Source organism: Protopterus annectens, chromosome 1.part0 (assembly GCF_019279795.1).
Source record: "Protopterus annectens isolate FY-2018-M chromosome 1.part0, PAN1.0, whole genome shotgun sequence".
Classification (NCBI taxonomy): domain Eukaryota; kingdom Metazoa; phylum Chordata; order Ceratodontiformes; family Protopteridae; genus Protopterus; species Protopterus annectens.
The window spans coordinates 454,106,560-454,125,889 of NC_056725.1; the positions used below are offsets into that span (position 1 = coordinate 454,106,560).

At 35.6% G+C, this 19,330-nt stretch overlaps 1 protein-coding gene across 1 annotated transcript in view; it reads left to right on the plus strand.

The window, feature by feature from the left end:
- The window catches only part of POLH (DNA polymerase eta), a 650,423-nt gene that overhangs the window by 77,913 nt on the left and 553,180 nt on the right, over positions 1-19,330 (plus strand). Inside the window, exon 3 of the mRNA XM_044060378.1 lies at positions 9,878-10,110. Coding sequence (XP_043916313.1) covers positions 9,878-10,110 — 233 coding nt within the window. The remainder of the gene's footprint in view (positions 1-9,877; positions 10,111-19,330) is intronic.

Sequence of the window (19,330 nt, forward strand, 5' to 3'; positions counted from 1 at the left end):
CACACACAAACATTCACAAGTGAATCCAGGCCACCTCCACTCCACACATCAATCCCACAAATCCTTCCAAACCACTAAAAAAAAAAAAAAAAACATTTCAAAGTATGTTAACCACTAAAAAACTGTTGTATTTAAAGAAATAACATTTAATGATTCATTAAGCACTATATTTCTGTGAGATGTTTTAATATACTAAACTCAAACTTGCATATAATAAAATTGCCAGATTTGCTGCCAGTCTACCATATCGTTCACACCACTGCCTTTCTCTAAAAAACCTTCAGTGGCTAAAATTTCACCATCAACTCCTTCTGCCTAACTTCACCTCACCCACTCCATACTTAAAAAAAAAAAAAAAAAAAAAAACTCCTGTCCAGCTCTCTCTAGTCTTATTACTCCGTGTATTCCTAGTCACACCCACCGCAGCTCAGACCAACATATCTTTCAGATGTATAAACCCAACAAAACCATTGGCAAACTCCTTTATAACCGCTCTGTTGCAAATGCTTGGAATAAACTGACCCAACATATGCAACTAATTTCTAACACTAACCACGCAAAAATAACTGAAAGATTATCTACCTCACTGTTGGACTTGCCCCTGCACTGACCCAATGTAATGTTCCTCTGTCCCTCCCTTCTTGTAGCTGCCTCCCTTCCGTCACTCCTTCTTGCATCCTGAACTTGCTCTACAAGATAGGCTATACAACAACCTCCTATGTCGTGTAGGGTTTTTTTTTTTTTTTTTTTTTTTTTTTTTACTAATTATCACTAAATCTTCCTTAGCAAACTGTACAGTGACTATGAATAGAAGAAAATCTATATGCCCACTGCAAACTACTGTATTCCTATCTCAATAACTGTTCACTTTTGCATACAATGGATGCCTTACATCTGTAGCTTTTTTCCTTCTGATGGTAAAGAAAGGTACTCTAAATCATTGTATAAGGTTGAACTACATTTTGCCTACTGTCATACAGTTGCTAATTTTTGTTGTAAAATTGCATATGTTGAAATTGTATGTGAATGCTGCTTTTCTATATTTGTAAATAGTTTTTTTAATTCACTGTATATTATCTACCTTTTTTGGAGCTTTTCTCCTCCAGTCTCTGCTGAAAACAGGCACCTGCCCAGCCACACTAACCTCGTCAACAAATGTCAAATAAATAAATAAAAGCAGACTATTATTTTTTAAAGGAGACATAACTGTCATTCTTTTAATGCGAGTTTATATGCTATGTGTGATGCAGTTTTAACTTGTGAAAGTGTGAATGTTATTCTAAGTATTTGATAACATTCCAATAATAACTTTTTTATATATGTAAGAAACTATATGTTTTATATCATTATTATAACTTTCCTGGGTGCTATTGCATGCCAACTATACTATCAGGAACAAGCATTCAGAACTATGTATAACTGGCAGTGGTTTAGAATGCAATTCACTGCCTTTTGCTTATCTGACTTGTATTCTTTGACATCTTAGTTTATGATCCGAAATATTATGATTGTTTACTTTTAGACAGGAAGAAGTAACCTGGACAGTTCTATGTTTTTTGTACTTTGTGAGGTTAAGAAGAGAGTACAGGCAGGATGGAGTGGGTGGAGAAAAGTGTCAGGAGTGATTTGTGACAGACGCGTACCAGTAAGAGCTAAAGGGAAGGTCTACAAACAGGGTAGTGAGACCAGCTATGTTATATGGGTTGGAGACAGTGGCATTGACAAAAAGGCAGGAGTCAGAGCTGGATGTGGCAGAGTTAAAGATGTTAAGATTTGTACTGGGTGTGATGAGGGTGGACAGGATTAGGAATAAGTATATTAGAGGGTCAGCCCAGGTTGGAAGGTTTGTAGACAGCCAGAGAGGCAAGATTACGTTGGTTTGGACATGTGCTGAGGAGGGATGCTGAGTATATTGGGAAAAAGATGCAAAGGATGAAGCTACCAGGTAACAGGAAAAGAGGAAGGCCTAAGATAAGGTTTATGGATGTGGTGAGAGAGGACATGCACGTGGTTGGTGTGACAGAGCAAGATGCAGAGGACAGGAAGAAATGGAAACAGATGATCCGCTGTGGTGACCCCTAACAGGAACAGCAGAAAGAAGAAGAAGTTTATAATTTAGCATGTCTTTCCTGGGTGCTGTTGCATGCCAAGTATAGTATCAGTAGCACACTGCTGGACCATTTTAAGAACTCAGAATGTAACTTACCATGCCTCTTTTAGTGTCATTTGCTGCATCTTGTATTATATATAATAGTATATTACTCAACTATGCCAAGATATCATAAAGTGTGCCACCTAACATAAGTTTCATCATAATAAGGATTAACTTTTAATAAGATGAATAGTTTTAATCTTTTAAACTCTAAGTGAAAATAAGTGGCTTTAATTTCATATGTTAGGCTAAAAGAATCAAATTGTAACATTTAAAAAGGTAACTAATAACCATTTGAAGTGGGGAAGAAAAGAAAAAAGAAGTAAATTGTCTTGCAAAAAGTAATATACAGCACCTGTTCATAAGTATTCAAGCACTTGTGTAAATTGACAGGAATTCATAAACATGAAATACATTGATTTTCATTTGTCCTTCAGCTTTTTATTGTTTTTGTCTTTTATTAACCAGACCTCTCTTGGTATATTTCTCTTCAAAGAAGTTGATAAGATTCCAGTCCATTTCCTCAGTTTTTTTTTTCTAGGATTTTATTTTTCTATATGAAGTCCATTGCATCTTCAAATGTGTTAAAATTCTTCTTTCCTTATAAAAGGTGAAGGCTTATTTTTTGCTGGAAACGAGCTCTGTGCTTTAATATTGATTTTCATTAAGCTTTTAGCAAGTGACACAACTCTTTTTCTATTGGACATCACTAATGTAGAATAGTCCTTGTCAAATATTATAGCATTTCCTTTAATTTTAAATGGATAATTAGTCCATGCATCTTTTAAGACTAAATCCTTATCTTGGTTATGATCACTGACCTTGGTGAAGATGAGTTAGAGAGTGATCTATGTGCCCTTTCAATGCCAAAGCTTCAGGCAGGTTCAAAACTTTAGGCAGCCAGGTATTAAGGAATTTAGTCATACTGTCTCCCTCTTCTTTTTCAGGAATTCCGTAAATCCTGATGTTATTCCTTCTAGAGCTGTTCTGTAACTCTTCTATTTTATCCCAGAATAAGTTGTTTTGTTTCAGAAAAAAAAATAGGCGTTCTTCTCATTTTCAAGTATCTTCCATCAAATCACACATTGTCTCTTCTATACTTGAGATTTGTGATGATTGTTTAAGAGATTCACGCAGCAGTTCAATTTGTTTTTTTACATTTCTCTTTGAAATTCTCCATTTTGCTTTATAATTTATCTGCCTTTGCAGATAACTCACTGATGTTACTTATTATATTACACCCTGTATGTCTTTTTTCATAATACTGTACACTGGGCTTAGAGTGGTTCATTCTCAAACAGTTCTTTCTAGTTTTATTGACAGGAAAGAGCAATTAAAATAGTTTAAATTTTTTTTGTGGTAAATCTTTCAGCGGATATTCAATTATAAATCCATCAAGTTTTTCAACATTCTATTTGAAATTTTCAGTAAAAATCCTTAGAGTTGTTAAAATGAAGCAGAGCTAAAACAACTGTGCTGCTAACTGCTCACCATCTTGGCCACCCCCTCCCCCCCAGTTTGTCTTTTGAGGTATTCCTTGCTGAGTTTTGTTTGCATTTGTTCATGTTTTGTGCCAATCCTTCATCAATTTCCAAATGTTTATATAGTCCTTCTTGCTCAAGCTCTTTTATGTCACATTCCTGTCCTAGACTGAAAATTTTTTTCTGCTTTTAAATGTTGCTTTTGCACATTATTCAGGACCAAATGTCATTCTTATATCATCTGAGAAAGTTTTAAACACTTGCAGTTCTGCTTTTAACTCTTCATCTGATGATCTGTACAGTTTTAAGTCATTCACAAAAAGTAGGTGAAAAATATATATATATATATTTTTTCCGGGAGCCAAATTAGAACAAACACCTAATCTGTTAAATAAACAGCTTAAGGGGTTGGGGCAGGAAAAAACAACAGTGGTGGCAAAGAATCACCATGGAATATCCCCCTTTGAATTTTCATCCCTGGGAAAACAATCTGCCCATTGTCATGGCTTAATTGCAAGCTAGATTACCTCTGTTTCATAGTTACTGTAATGTAATTGATCAGTGCAAGATGCCTCTTAAACATCTGTAAGCACTACTTTATCCATTAATGTGAAATGCTGTCTTATGCTTTTTTGTAATTTATTCATGCCATATTTAGATTCTTCCCCCTTTTACAATTTTTTGTTATGACTTTTATTTAGCAACAAATGATCCTTTGTTCTGTATGACTTTTGTTTGCTGTACTCTTGTTCTATAGCAATAATTGAGTTTTCTTCTAAGCGACTATAAACTCTGTTGGCATCAGTTCCACTATGTAGTTTGTACACCATTGGAAGGCAAATTTTTGGTTTGTAGTTTTTAGCATGACTTACAGGTGCACTCTTAAAGAGGAGTACCGTTTTTCTTTTCTTTTCTTTTTTTTTATAAGAAACATCTTTGTTAATTTATCAGTTGTGACGTAGGCAATCCATACATTTATATAAATGAAAACAAACCGTATTTACATAATCTTAGTTGCAAGCATTTTATATCACAAACCATATTGACATAAGTTTAGTTGCAAACATTATGCATGATTTATAATCTACCAGTCATTGTCAAGTCAGATATTACATAGCTTATTCAAATCCTGGCTTCTTTAAACCTCATTCCTCACCTGTATGGATTGTTCCCACAATTCTCAAATTTTCAATGAAAATTGCACCTAATCTTTTCTAAAGATACTAATTCCAGTTGTTTTATCTCTGTTACTGTATTCACTACTTCAAGAACAGTTGGTTTAGACTTTGATTTCCATTTTCTCGTAATTGCTTTTTGCCAGCCAGCATAATTAGATTCAACAAGGCCTTACCATGTCTAGAAAATTCTGATTCTGTATCATAGCGCAGAAAAATCATTTTCATAGTCACACCAGCTTGCTTACCCACTATCTCTGATAGAGTATTCTGCAGGGAATCTTTAAAGTCTGCCAACTCATTACACTTCCAGAAAATATATTCCCAATTACCTCTTTCTTCCCCGTCACACATTCAGAATTTGTGTGTACAGGAGGAAAAATTCTCTGGAGTCTGCTTTGGTATAAAATATTAGGTCTATATTAGATCACCGAATGCTTAAAAAAGTGAATGGTGATTAATCGACCCTATGTAAGTGAAAGCTTACAATGTTGAACTGTCAGAACAGGGATTTTTTTCCCTTGGAAAAAAAATTGCTGTTCCAACAAAAAAAAAAATAAATAAATAAAACAAAACACTTTAAACATTACATTAACTGGGGGGCTGCACCCCCGCCCCCCCCTACTTAAATATACCAATTCAAAAACTGCACTTCAGTGCCGAAAACAGCAAAGTAAAGAAGCGGCCAAGCTACTTCTTTCCCAGGGAAAGAATTCGCTTAAAAGCCACTTCGATATTTTGCCGTTTCAGTCTTTTGAGTTCAACCAAGACGCATTTGAAAGAATGCGTCTTCGGTCTTCTAATAGCAACCCAAAATATCTATGTAAACATTTCCAAGAAAAAAAATCCTAAATCTTCTAGATTTTGTTGCATATTTGGGAGACATATATATATATATATATATATATATATATATATATATATATATATATATGTGTATATATGTATATATATATATATATATATATATATATATATATATATATATATATATATCCCCCATTCTTCCTTTAATTGCTTATCCAATTTCTCTTCCAAATCCTTTCAAGCTTCCTCCGATTGATTCTTGTAGTTATCATACAATATTTTATATGCTCTACTAATTGTTCCTTTCTTAATGGCAACGTTTATTCTATATTCTACTAAAACTCTACCAGTGCTGGTCTTTGGTTTAGGACCTCCCTATTTCTTTCTCTGCCTATACTCTTATGTCAATCCTTGATAGGGAGGGCAATTTGTAACCTTCAGTCCAAATAACTTCTTGGCATCTTCCCATTCTATTACCTTTCCCTCTCTAGTTATTTACTATCAATACCTTGGTTCCTTTGCCAGTTTTCTCCAGTAAATTGCAGCCCCTTCTTGCCTATTATGTGTATGCCTAATTACAGTCATCCCTATTGACACAATCTCCTTTCTCCATTTCTGTGTCTTAAAATAGTTTCTGCTACTTTATAAAAATAATATTCGGTATGATTACTGTTATTCTCCTTAAAGGTCTGCATCCAAAACACCCATCTGCCCTTGTTTCTTGAGCCCCCCCCCCCATCATCATCCCTTTCCACTTTGATTATAGGTTTCTGCTTGTGCTACGTATAGGAGCCTTAACTGTGTAGTTCTGAAATCCCCCCTCAAATCTGGTAATCCCAATCTGCCTTGTGTTAGTGGGTGACTCACTTCATCCCACTTGATAAGCTGGCAAACTTTACAGCTATTTCATCCAACGTGGATACCCTTCTACATTGTTGAATAATATGACTCAATGAATTACAGGGACCAGGCACTCCAACTGTGGTCCTGTACTGTATTTATCCAACAGTATGCTTGCAAAGGGTAAAAATCAGACAAATGACTCTTCCAATGTTTTTGTCATTCAGTACTACAGCAGAATTTTTTCACTCAAAAATGTTGTTAGTAAACAATGTTTTTGGGACATTTGGAATGCTTTAAGCTTTTGGGAGAACATCTGAGGTTTGTTTACAAGAACAATAAAAATTTGAAAACTATTCTGGAGAAAAATATTGACACACTCAACACTACCCATGTCAATGCTGGAATGAGATGCTGTGGCACTTGCAAGTGATGCAGATATATCTTTCAGGTCACCCACTTACTTATCCAAGGTTTTTCTAAAGTTATTCCTCTTACTGGGAGTTATAATTGTAACACTATGGGGGTAATTTACATTGCTCTTTGTTCTTCCTGCCCTGTATTTTATATTGGTAAAACTATGAATCCACTTCAAAACAGGATTTACCAACATCTGTACACGATTTCCAAAGCACATACTGCTACTGCATTGTATAAACATTCAACAGTGTGCAATGATTTAAAAAAATGCCTTTTATGTGTTGGAGAGAGTCACAAAATCTGCCAGGGGAGGTCATTGGGAGCTTGGGAGCTAGCTCTTGAGCAGAGAGAACTATACTGATAACTACTGGTCAATGCATGTACTCCCCAGGTATCAATGACATTATCTCTATCAAGCCTATACTTAAGATCAAGGTAGCTAAAATGTAATCTGATTTAACTAAGAAACTTTTCAATGATTTTTAACAATGTTTTGTTGTCACTGATTCTGACTGCATTTGTAAAATCTGCACTTTGCAGTTGGATTTTTAACATATATTTTTTTATAGTGACTGTACCTTTAATTTTTTGTCACTTGTTGCACTTTTGATGTCTTTTAGTGTTTTTAAACCAGGAAGTAAAGCTGCTACTTTGTTTCTGATGAAGTTCCTGCTATATTAGAATGAAAATGCTTAAACTGTGAATTAAAGGTTTGTTTGAAACTTCTGGTACAACATTTTTCTTATTTTATACAGTGAGTTTTTTTTTTGCTGTGTGGCTACTCATTTCTCTGCATATTTATTGCTGTGTAATCCCATATTTGTCCATTTCCAAGTTACTGGTTTTATTCCTGTTCATCCCCATCTCCCAAATCCTGTCTCAGCTTCATTTCCAATGTACTATTGATTCTTCTAGTTGACTGTAGTGCCTTTTTCCTTCTCTCAAGCATTTTCCGTTGAAACCTTGGACAAACTTTTGTATTTCCTCCTTGGTATGTACTTCATCAAAAAATTATTTTCTCTCCAGGGAAGAATATTTTGAAGATAGCTGGGTACAGCAGCTGGAATCTCACTCCAGCTTCTTAACATTCTCTGAATAGTGGTATAAATTTACTTTTCTTCTTCCTAGTGTACAATGAGTTATCATTCTCCACAAATACTCTGCTGTCTCCCACTTGTAGTACTATGTCCTTCTGCCGCAGTTTTTTTAGAATCAACTCCTTCGGCTGGTAGGATTGCATCTTTACTATTAAAGGTCGTCTAGGTTGCTTTCTCATAGCCAGGTTTGGAGCATACACATGATGTGTCCTTTCAATTAACAACTCCTGCTGTGGAATACCAGTCCATTTGCTTATTTATGATTTCATAAAATTAATATGGTCTTTTCCTTCCAGCTTCTCTGGTACAGTAGAAAATCTCAGGTTTTCTCTACATGGTCTATCCTCTATTGCTGTTATTTTTTAAAAAATCTCTTCCTGTGCAGTCTCATATTCAGTCAGCCTTTTCTTTATTTCATCCTCTGATTTTAGCAGTTTTATCACCTCATCTGAATGTCTGTTTGTATCTTCTTCCATTTTTTCCAGCCTTTTGTTGTCTGAATTGTTATACTTAAAAAGTATTTTGTTTATTTTAATCAGGTGCTTTTTTCTAGGTTACTGGAAGTCATGTCTGGAGTTTGCACTGGTTCTTGCTGAAAAGCTGGAGTACTTTTCCTAGGCAGTTTTTTTTTTCAACTTTTGAAGCTGATTTTCAATCAGGTCCTCTGTTTTTCCTTTTTTTCTGTCTTTCAGGCAGTGCACTTACTAACCAGTTACTGAAATTTACCCAGAAGTACAAGTTCACTGGCTTTATTTATTTATTTGACATTTGTTTACGGGGGTGGTCTTTGCTAAATTTCTGTTTTCACACTAAAATAGCTAGAATTAAGCTGTTACTCAATTTATAGCCATCTTGGAAGTTCCAATAAATTTCTCTGTTCTTGAGTAATTATTGTCTGTATAAATCTCAGATTCCAATATTTTCAACACAGTCCTTTTATCATAAAAGCAATAAATTGTCTTCCTTTAATTGTTGTGACTGTAGCTTACTGAGAATTGATCTTGACATGTTCCCACATTTTTTCCCTTGGGATGCTCACTCAGGGATATTTGGCCACTACTCTTTGTCATGTCTTTACAGTCATTCTCCTTTGTCTGTTTTAGGATTTCTGCAATTTTCAAATTTTGTCATCTTGATCTGTATCCCAGTTGTACTACCTGCTGATTAAATTCTCACATTTAGCTTCTTGCTTAACAATAATTGCTTACATTTCTTTCTTTACAGACTGGAGAGCTGTCAGCTCATTGGAGTGTTTAGATAGTGTTTCTTCTATTTCTTGTATTCTTCTGTTGTTGGCAGTCATGTATGTAGTCGGTGTCCCAATAATTAAAAAAATTCTGAATGCATTTGGCCTGTTTTTTAAGAGTTTAGGGTGCCTTCCACTTATTTTTGCCATCTCCGAATTTCTGTTAGCACTGCTTTTCCATGTTGGTGTAGGTCAGTTCATTATTCCCAGGAGTTTTAAGTGTGAAATTCAGCTTTTTTCCAAATCTTTTGTTTTTTTATTTGTTCTTCTAGTTGTTTTAGGATCCTTTGTCATAAAAGGAGGCTACATTTACTATTTGATTTACTGTCTTTTTTGTAACGTTTAAATCCATCGTCACAGAGCTCTAAAAATATCTGCTAGTGGCTGTGCCACCATACCCAAAGTCCTTCCCTCCTGCAAACTTAATAAATACCTTCACTAAATTATTTAAAATCTTTGAAAGCAAATTTGCTTCTTATTTTAAGTATTTCTGTTCACATTTCTAGTTCTAGTTAACCATAGATAATTGCCTAGTAGTAGTCACATAACAGTTCAAAGCAGTTGCATGACGTTATGAAATGAAATGTAGTTCCCATGGATGTTGCTGAATGTGGGTTCATTTATTGTATGTGTGCATTTATTTATTTATTCATTCACAGGTACCGTGAAGCTAGTGTGGAGGTAATAGATGTGATGTCTCGTTTTGCAGTGATTGAACGTGCAAGCATTGATGAGGCTTATATTGATCTCACAACTTCTGTGCAGCATAGACTGAAACAGATGAAAGGACAACCAGTCACAACAGAGTTACTTCATAATACCTTTGTCCAAGGATTTCCTCAGAATTGTGAGGAGACCAACCAGGAGGAGAGCGCTTCTGCTGACAAAAAAGGTATCACAGAAAGGAAAAAAGAAACCTCAGTATAATTTACACATTTACTTTTTTTTTTGTAGACTTCTTGTTTTGGAGCTACTTTTTTGGTTCTGGACCAGTAGAACTTATTTTGTTGAACTGTATCAGATTTCATCAGTTGTGCCATGTGTTTGCTGGAAAAGTAGCTTGAGAGATTTGTTCATGTGTTTTTGTTATCTCTTTAGTCAAAGCAACTTCTTTAGTTATTCCTCACTATAGACATGACTGACCTTTAGTGATTGGGTCCCCACAGTTGCCTGAAATTATTGCTTGTTCCCTTATGGAATGAAATAGCTTAAGTGTGCAAATACACAGATGTAAAGGCAAAAACAGCGCCAACAAACTACGAGGCTGCACCTGAAGTGCCTAGCAACAAAAAAATCTCTCTTAAGGCACTCTGGTGGTAGTCGGGAATATTTCACTCACTGGCGCACCCAGGAAATTAAAACTGAAGACTTTAATTGAATAAAAAGCACCACATAAACACAACTGAATCACCACATTTTTGTCCTGCTCTTAGGACTTCATCAGATAATAAACTAACTAAACCCTAACAAATTTATACTCTAACAATTCATCACATACTTGCACATTAAGTAATTATCGTCAGTTAATTACCTTAAAGGAACCTACACATAAAAATGGATGAATAAATTGTCTTGCATTGTGAATAATTATAAACAGAAACACTACCAATAACATGTATATATTAAGCTGATGAATGCATTCCTAATCTATAAAAGTTATGAATGATAACTGAAGCCCAACTGCAGGATAAAGAACTGCATAAAATAATGTCCAGTGTATAAGATATCCAGAATGACTCATTCAAATGCAATAATTATGATTATCTTAAAAAAAATAACAAAATGCAAAAATACTTCAAAATTATGTAGTTAATTCCTGTCATATGCCCAACCTAAAACATAAACAATGGATTTTCAATAAAGTAAAATACATCCATTCTTTAAAAATATTAAAACCTTATAGAAATAGTGGTACTATACTACCACCTAGTGCTCAAACCCAAAAGAAAACAGTTTCAAAAAATATTTATAGGTAAAATGTCTGGCATAATTGTAACTGCACAAACACTACAATTATTAAATCTCACACAAATCCTGTAAAAGTGAAGTGGACCCAAACAATCTTTTTGTTAATGCTTATACATCAACACTTTTTATATGTGTTTTTGGGTTTCAACTATTTATATAAGGTTTTAATATCTTTAAAGAAAGGGTGTTATTTTATTTTATTGAAAATCTATTGTTTATGTTTTGGCATTGTAGGTTGGACATATGATAAGAATTAACGAAATAATTTTGAAGTTTTTTTGCACTTTACTTTTTAATGATTTTACATAATGCATTTGAATGAGTCATTCTGGATATTTTATATATTTGATATTTTATGTAGTTCTTTATCCACCAATTATGGTTTAGTTATTGTTCATAATTTTTATTGATTAGGAATGCATTTATCAGTTTAACATATACATATTATTGGTTGTGTTTCTGTTTATAATTATTCACAATGTAAGATAATTTGTTCATCCATTTTTATGTCTAGGTTCCTTTAAGGTAATTAGTTGATGATAATTACTTAATGTGTGAGTGTGTGATGAATTGTTAGAATATAAATTTGTTAGGGTTTAAAGAGCAGGACAAAAATGTGGTGATTCAGTTAAGCATTTATGTGGTGTTTTGTATTCAAAGTCTTCCATTTTAATTTTCTGGGTGTTCTAGTGAGTGAAATATTCCTGTCTACCTCCACAGAGTCTTAAGAGAGTTTTTTAAGTGTGCAGATCCCAGTTGCCATCAGTTTATAGAACAAGGGCTTTTTATGTTTTGCATTTCCTGTTTCCCACTCTTCGAAGGGACAAGTGTGAAAAGACTAGAGTGGTAATCCATTCTGTATTTATGTTAAGACCCCTGACCTTTGCATTCAGGAGCCTCCTGCCCTGTTTCTTGGCTCACCACTCTTTCTTCCATCTCCCTAGCAGTACTGTGGAAGTGTGCACTCCCTTCCTCCAAGTAAAGTCAGCCAGCTATTCCCACTCCTTGTCTCCATCTCCCCAGCTGTCTCTCTGGTGCCCAGACTGCTGTTCCTTTTCTCATTACCAGTGAGTTGTAAGCAGGCTTCCTGCTCTTGTGTCATTAGGTCAGCAGAAGACATTTTTTTCAGTTCTGCCCCAGAACTGTCACCCATTTAACATGAAAGCTTTGCTGTCATTAATTTGTCTTATTTATGAGGTCTGTCATCAAAACCATTATATTTTTCTGACATATTTTAAAATTGCTTCTAGTTTAATTAGAAAAAAAGTTTTATAAAATTTTCCCAAGACAGTTTCTTGATTCTTGGCACATTGTTGCAAGGGTGGTATGGTAACTAAAAAGGGCAAAAAATTAACTTGGAAATGAGCTGTAGTGGTAGGTAAGCATTTGTAGGCTCGTCCAGTTGACTGATCTTCTTTACCCATTAAAATTGGCAAAAAAAAATTATTTATCCATGCTTATATAATTTTTCCATCATATCTTACACTGTTTTGTGTGTAACTGCTTCCTGTGCTGACTGTAGCTGCCACTAACTATAGATATATTGATTTTTAGAGTTTGCTAGGTTACAGGACGTTAATTGTATGTTGAAATAGTAGCAGTACAGCAGACTAGCTAGTTACTTGTAGATATTAGTCTGAATAAAATTAAGATGCTACATTTTTCTGTTGGTCTGAATGAAATGTGTAAAATGCTGCATTTTCTGTTGAGTTTTTTTTTTCATTTTCAGCAGGTGTCCGTTGTCAAGTTCATTCATTGCCTTTTTCCTAGTGTTCTCCTGATAAAGTTTCTTTGTTGTTGGATATAGAAGGGATTCAGTGGAACAGCAAAGTTCTACTGCACCACATCTACATTGTCAGCGACACTTATAAATTCAAACACAATATGTAGGCACTTAGATTGAACATATTTTTATGTATAATGTTTTAATAGTCAGACTGTAATGTTATATTATTTTTGTTTTGGGTATGAATGATTTTTGTGCTTGAGGCTGTCCTCATATTTGTTTTGGGTATGACTAAATTTTGCGCTTGAAGCTATTTTAATTTTTGTTTCATAGACAAGTAGATGCGTCTTGTTTTGGAGAGTTTTCAGTGGACCTATGTAGGTTTTTCTGGACAAACATATTTGAGGTAACAATAGTCATATTGTTGAATTTTTATTTGAACAAGTCTAGTATTCTTTATATTGACAAACAGGTGGCATGAAATCATTTAGGGCAGCAAGTCATGTTTGACTCATAAAATGTTATAGGTTGATAATGTTACTGTGCTGTAGAGGCCCACTGAGGACAGCATTATTCTGGTCCTTAATTACTGTTAAAAATGTTATGTTTTTATGTTTAACAAAATGTGCAGGTGATAGTGACATGTCTTTCTTGTGACTAAAAAAAGAATTGAAGACAACTGTAGTCAGTAGAATTTGCATTGGTTAGCTCTTTTATTTAGTTTCTTGCATCCGTTATGCAAGCTTTGGGAGTTAGTGTTTCTTTCTCAGTATGTGTTCTTAGGGGTGTACTTGGAGAATGCAGTAAAAGACCCTTCAGAAGAGCTAGTGTAAATCATAAAAGATCTCTAGTGTTGCTTCTGCTATGGAGCCTGATTTTCCAGTTTGATAAATAACCTTTTAAGAAAATGAGCAATACAAGTTTGTTTATAGCCTGTATATTGTCTTGTTGACGTCTAACCTGTGGATCATGACTTGTTTACTTAAGAGATTTCAGAGGCATTATATGCAGTTGCGTTTCTCTCCATGAGCTTGTTCTCGCCCATGTCTAATTAAGAATGATCAGGTCTGGGGAGTGGGTGATTGGCGTGAATCTGCATGTATTTTCAAATGCTCAGTCTCCTCTCTTTTTCTTTCTCTTGTCGGATGATACAGGAATGAACCTGTTTACTGCTTTAAGTGTTTCTTGTCTTCTCTAGAGTACTTAAGTCATGTCAAACTTATTTTCTAGATTTAAGCCATTACTTAGTTGATGGCCCCTCATCATTAACTTCATTGGGCTTCTCTATGTGCTTTGCAGATGATAGTGACTCTATCATCATCTGTAGGAACGCTGAGGTCATTAACTGTTTTGCTAACTTGTAATTGTAATTGTTGCCCAGTGATAGTATGTAGAGCTGGTGGGAGAGCTGACAGATGCCAGAATGCTGTATTTTTGACACTGAATTCAATGTAATTTCTACTGCACAGTTCACACCTAATGCTATTTGCTGTTTGAAGAAAGGTGGTGGTAGTGGGATTTTGAACAGTGCTCTCAGGGCTGAAGTCATTACCGTATTTGAATGAGTCTGATACTGGAGCCGGTTTTGACATCTGAGAACAAGGTGCCAGAAATAAAGGAGTGGCTTCAGGATAGAGCCTTGACAGAGGTGGTGAGGGAGGAGTTTTACTATCCTTATCTGCTGTGTACAATCATGTAACCAACCAGTTTTGACACAAGTTATCATGGCATCATTTACCCTTTAGATGCCTGAGTCAATATGGTTTTGGTGTAGTGCTGATCATCAAGGCAAGCTAAATGGACAGGCAAACTTTCATCCATAGTGGTGGACAAACTCTCAAGGAAATTTTTGAGGATAAGCATTCGACTGCTACCTTTGACAAAACCGTATTGGGTTGGATCATGAAGGAGGAGGTTTTCAGTGTCTGTCTGAGTAAGTTAAGTGATGATAGTTATCGTGCACAGTATGCTTGTGAGTTTAGTTAGTTTATAATATTTGGGGTCTGTGAAAGGGCTTCTCTTATTTGACAGCAAACACCTCTACCTTTACTGACATTACTTGATTTCTGCACTGGGGGCATCTGTGCCTCCTGTTGGTACACAACCTGATTCACACTTCTTGAGTTGGACCTTACACCACTCAATTCTTTTCTGCCATCTTCATGGTCAGCCTCTTGATCCTAATATTCATCTTGGAAAACTTTGTATGTGTAAAGCTTAAAACACCAATAACAGGTACAGTTGCCCCCAAAATCTGAGGGTGGTACTTGACAACTCACTGATTGTAAAGGACCAAGTGTTGGAAGGAAGTCCTGATATTAATATCTAAAAATATACCTTCTAGATTTCCTTCTTTGGACCTTGCCACAGTGTTCTATGTCATTGTATCTTCTTGTACTGACTACTGCAGTTTGCTTTACCTTGATTTTAATGATAAACAAAACTGCCTTCATTGGTACTGGGTCCTTTGGCTTGAGTGTTGAATGGCAGCACTCAGGCTGGTAATATCATTTCTGTGCTTCTTGTTCTGTATTATTCCAAGGTAGTTAATAAATTAGATGTGTGCTCTTGGAAAATAGATATAACTGAATATTCTGTGTGTAACAATGACAGCAAACACCTCTACCTTTACTGACATCTGTTGTAGGAAGCATATGTACTGTGATCACTGACAAAGCAAGAATCAGACCCTGCATCACCACATACACTAGTGGATAACTAGTTAAAATATTTAATGTGCAATGCAACCTACTGCAGTTAGTGTGTAAGGTTATAGTGTTAAAGTAACTAAATAATTGGAAATGGTAACGCACTTCAGCAGAGAAGATATCCTCGTTTATTGCATAGAACACACATACATGCAGGCACGGCCGTAGGTCAATTGGCACCCTAGGCAAAAGGGCTCCATGGCGCCCCCACCACACCACCCGGTGCCCCCATCCTGGTCTACCTATACCAAATAAATACTGGAAAAGCACCCCTACTAGAGCGGCGCCCTAGGCGGCCGTCTAGTTGGCCTATGCCTAAGGCCGGCTATGCATACATGGGAGGCCAGGCAATCCAGGCCCAGCCTCCCAGAACCATAAGAAACTTGACTCTTTTATATTATTATAAGTGCAACAATATAGAAACTATTATACTATAGCCACTGACCAATTAAAATACATGCCTTTGCATTATTTTTGCTAACTAAGGGTCTCCTGTCTCTGCCTTACCACATTAGGCACAAGTTCCGAATTTCATAATAGAACTTTCTACACTAGCCATGCTGTCACTTTCTTGTTAGCAGGAAGTAAATCATCAAAAGCCGACTAAAGCTGTCTGGAATCCATCTTGAAATTAAATGTACTTAAAAATAGAATATCCCCTAAACATTTTTCCTTCTCTTACGCTTCTGTTGTCATATCCCATCATGCTATTTTATGATTCACATATTTTTTATAACAGGACAATGGCAGCAAGTCTTCAAATGGGTTAACACTTTTTCATTTGCTCTCAGACAATCTTCACATGCATTTTCTTGCTATACTTGACATGCACAATGTTTATACAATCATTTTACAAAAAAAGTAGTTTTATTGGCTATGAAAACATGTCTGTCTGATAGAAAAAATAAACTTCTTAAATTTTCAGTAACAACATATTCCCCCTCATAGAGATTATCATAAAGTTGGGGGGAGTTTGAGATTCTTTCCCTTAGACCTTTCTGGGGAGAAGATGGTTAAGATATGCAGTTCTGCAAAGAAGTAGCCCAAAGTCATCTGGTTCTGCTTCAGTCCTTTATTGTTGTAATGCAAGCAGATGAGTGCTTTCAAAAACAACATTTGTTCACTCTGGTTTATCATTTATAATCAAAGATAGTGGGCATGTCCTGAGCATGATCCACCTTTTAGGTGTATCCATAGAGTAGAAGGGGCTCCAGAGGTGTTTCACGGTCAATGGTAGACTCGCCTGTTTTGTATCTATCAAACTAATTTTAGCGCTAAAACTAAAAAAAAAAAAAAAAAACAATTGTAACCGTTTTTTTTTGCCATCAAGTGTAAATGCTTTTTTTCATAACATATTAAAGATTATTTGAGAATCATTATTTTAAATACTTTAGATTCAAGACTAGATTCAAAATTATAATATATTATGTACATTTTAGAATATGTTCAGCCCTAAAACCTATGAGATAGTCAGTAGGGAACCATAACTGACCTAAGAGTCTTAATTGCATTACTACAAAATGTATATGCTAATGTTTTGTATGCTGTCAATATAATGTGGCTGCTAGTGGTGTTCCTTGTCATGCCGGTGATGTAATTAAAAAACGGAAAAGTTCTTAGTTGGAAAAGCACTTTCACGAATTAAGCTTCATTGGATCTACTTGCTAATGAAAGACTGTTTAGAAATAAAAATAGATTGGAGAAGCCATAGCTCAGCAAAAAAAAGCTGTGATCATTGTCTTTATTTTGTTCAGAGGGTTGCTGGGTGACCGTATGTGGGTTTGGTAGTAATGGAGGGGGTACAAGAAAAGGGAGTGTGTGTGTGCCTGTGTAAAACCGTGAAGGGGAAATTTTGCTGGGGTTGCTAATGATGGCGTGTGCAGGGCTGTGTGTGTGTGTGTTTGTTTTTTTAACCAATCTAGCACTGGGACCAGCAGAAAAAAACATTCCTGGTTTGTATGTTCAAGGTCTCTCTAGACCAATTGTTGGGTCACAAGTAACAGTTAAAGCACACTTGAATCCATGGACTTGGCTGTTTTAGCTATTTACAGGTACTGGTCCATCAGGACCTTATGTAATTTAGCTTGTTTTCCAGCTAACATTTTAGTTGAAACAAAATCAAAGGTTATTACGTTAACAGTTATGCTGAAGATGCTGTCTTGCTGTGAGGCACTGACATTTTAGTTTAATACTAAGTGTGTCACATGAATAAAATGATTCCTATAAATAGTATGATGATGGCTATATTCACAAAATTTCAAAATACCTCCTCCCCAGCCAGTAAACAAATTAAACCATACCAACTGAGAACTGTCTGTTTCTTTAGCATGTGATAGTTTGCCAGCCTTCTGTATGATTTCTAGGTGACTGAGAATAGCATCTGCATTATCTGGAGTAAACGAGCAGCACTCCTTTTTGATTAATGAGCATGTACAACCCTTAAAGGCAAGAATGAAGTCAAGTACCATTCTGTTTGCAGCACTGCACTGCACTGCACATTGCAGTCTTTTCAGTTATATTCTGATTAATTTATTTTTTATTTATTTTTATTTATTTAACATTTGTTGACTGGGAATGTCCGACTAGGTTCCACAGAGAGCCTTTTTTCAGAGGCCCAGGAGAGATCAGATGCATGTCTTTGGAATGAATGAGGAGAGAACCGAGTACCCGGAGGGAGAAACAACACAACACAGCACAGAGACCATGCAACCCACAGCCACAGAAAGAGACCAGATCAGAACAGAACCAGAGAACCTCTTGCTGTGACGTTATTAACGTTATTACTGTGCCGCCCAAATAATTGATTTCAAGAATAAAATTTCTAGCAATTTAGACAATTTATTCAGTTCCCAGATGGATTTGACTGCCCCATAAGTAGGTGTAATTCATGCTCCAGAAAAAAAAATCCATTACCAAGATCTATATGTGCTAGTCCTTTAAATGTAGTCTTTTGTACATTAGGATGATTAACCCAAGATGCACCTATTTTGCCAGCTGGAGTTGGAATGTCTTTTGTTTCCCTTTTACGACAGGCATTACAAATTATTCGGCTAGACAACGTTTTTATATGCCTTATAGCTGTAATAACACGGCCTATGTAACAACAGCCTGACCAGTTTGTTGGTAACCAGGGATATGCTTGATCTCCGTAAATATAATAAAGTCAGTGCAATGCTGCCATAACCAAGCCTCCAACCCCATGATACATTGCCAAATTAAATTGAATGTAGTGCAACCAACAAAAAGTGTTCCATTTTTAACAGAAGTATGTTCTTTAGTAGTTTTTGATAACAGCAAAAGAGTTACTTTAAAGGGGATAGAGTTATGGAATATGTGCACATACCCAACAATTGCTAATATTTGTAGTTTGTGCATAACCATATAAGGCAGTAGAAAAGGTGTTGAATTTAGGATGCTAGACCAGAGCTCTTGACTTAGTTTTAACCAAATGTCTACCTCAGTATTTTGTAGTATGCTTATCTGTGATAAAAAAGAAAAAAGTTTAGGAAAATGTTTAATGCTTACCAGTTCCAATGTTTCTAGATGACATGCTTACAGCTATAGGTGAAAGAAAAAGAAGAATGATAACCAGAATCAGAATCACCATTCCAACAATAATCCCAAATCAGGCTAAAGGGGGTTCTCAAAGAACTGTAAACAAGGATGGTGAATTGTTCTTTTGTAGTCCATATAAAATGAATTTCCCAACA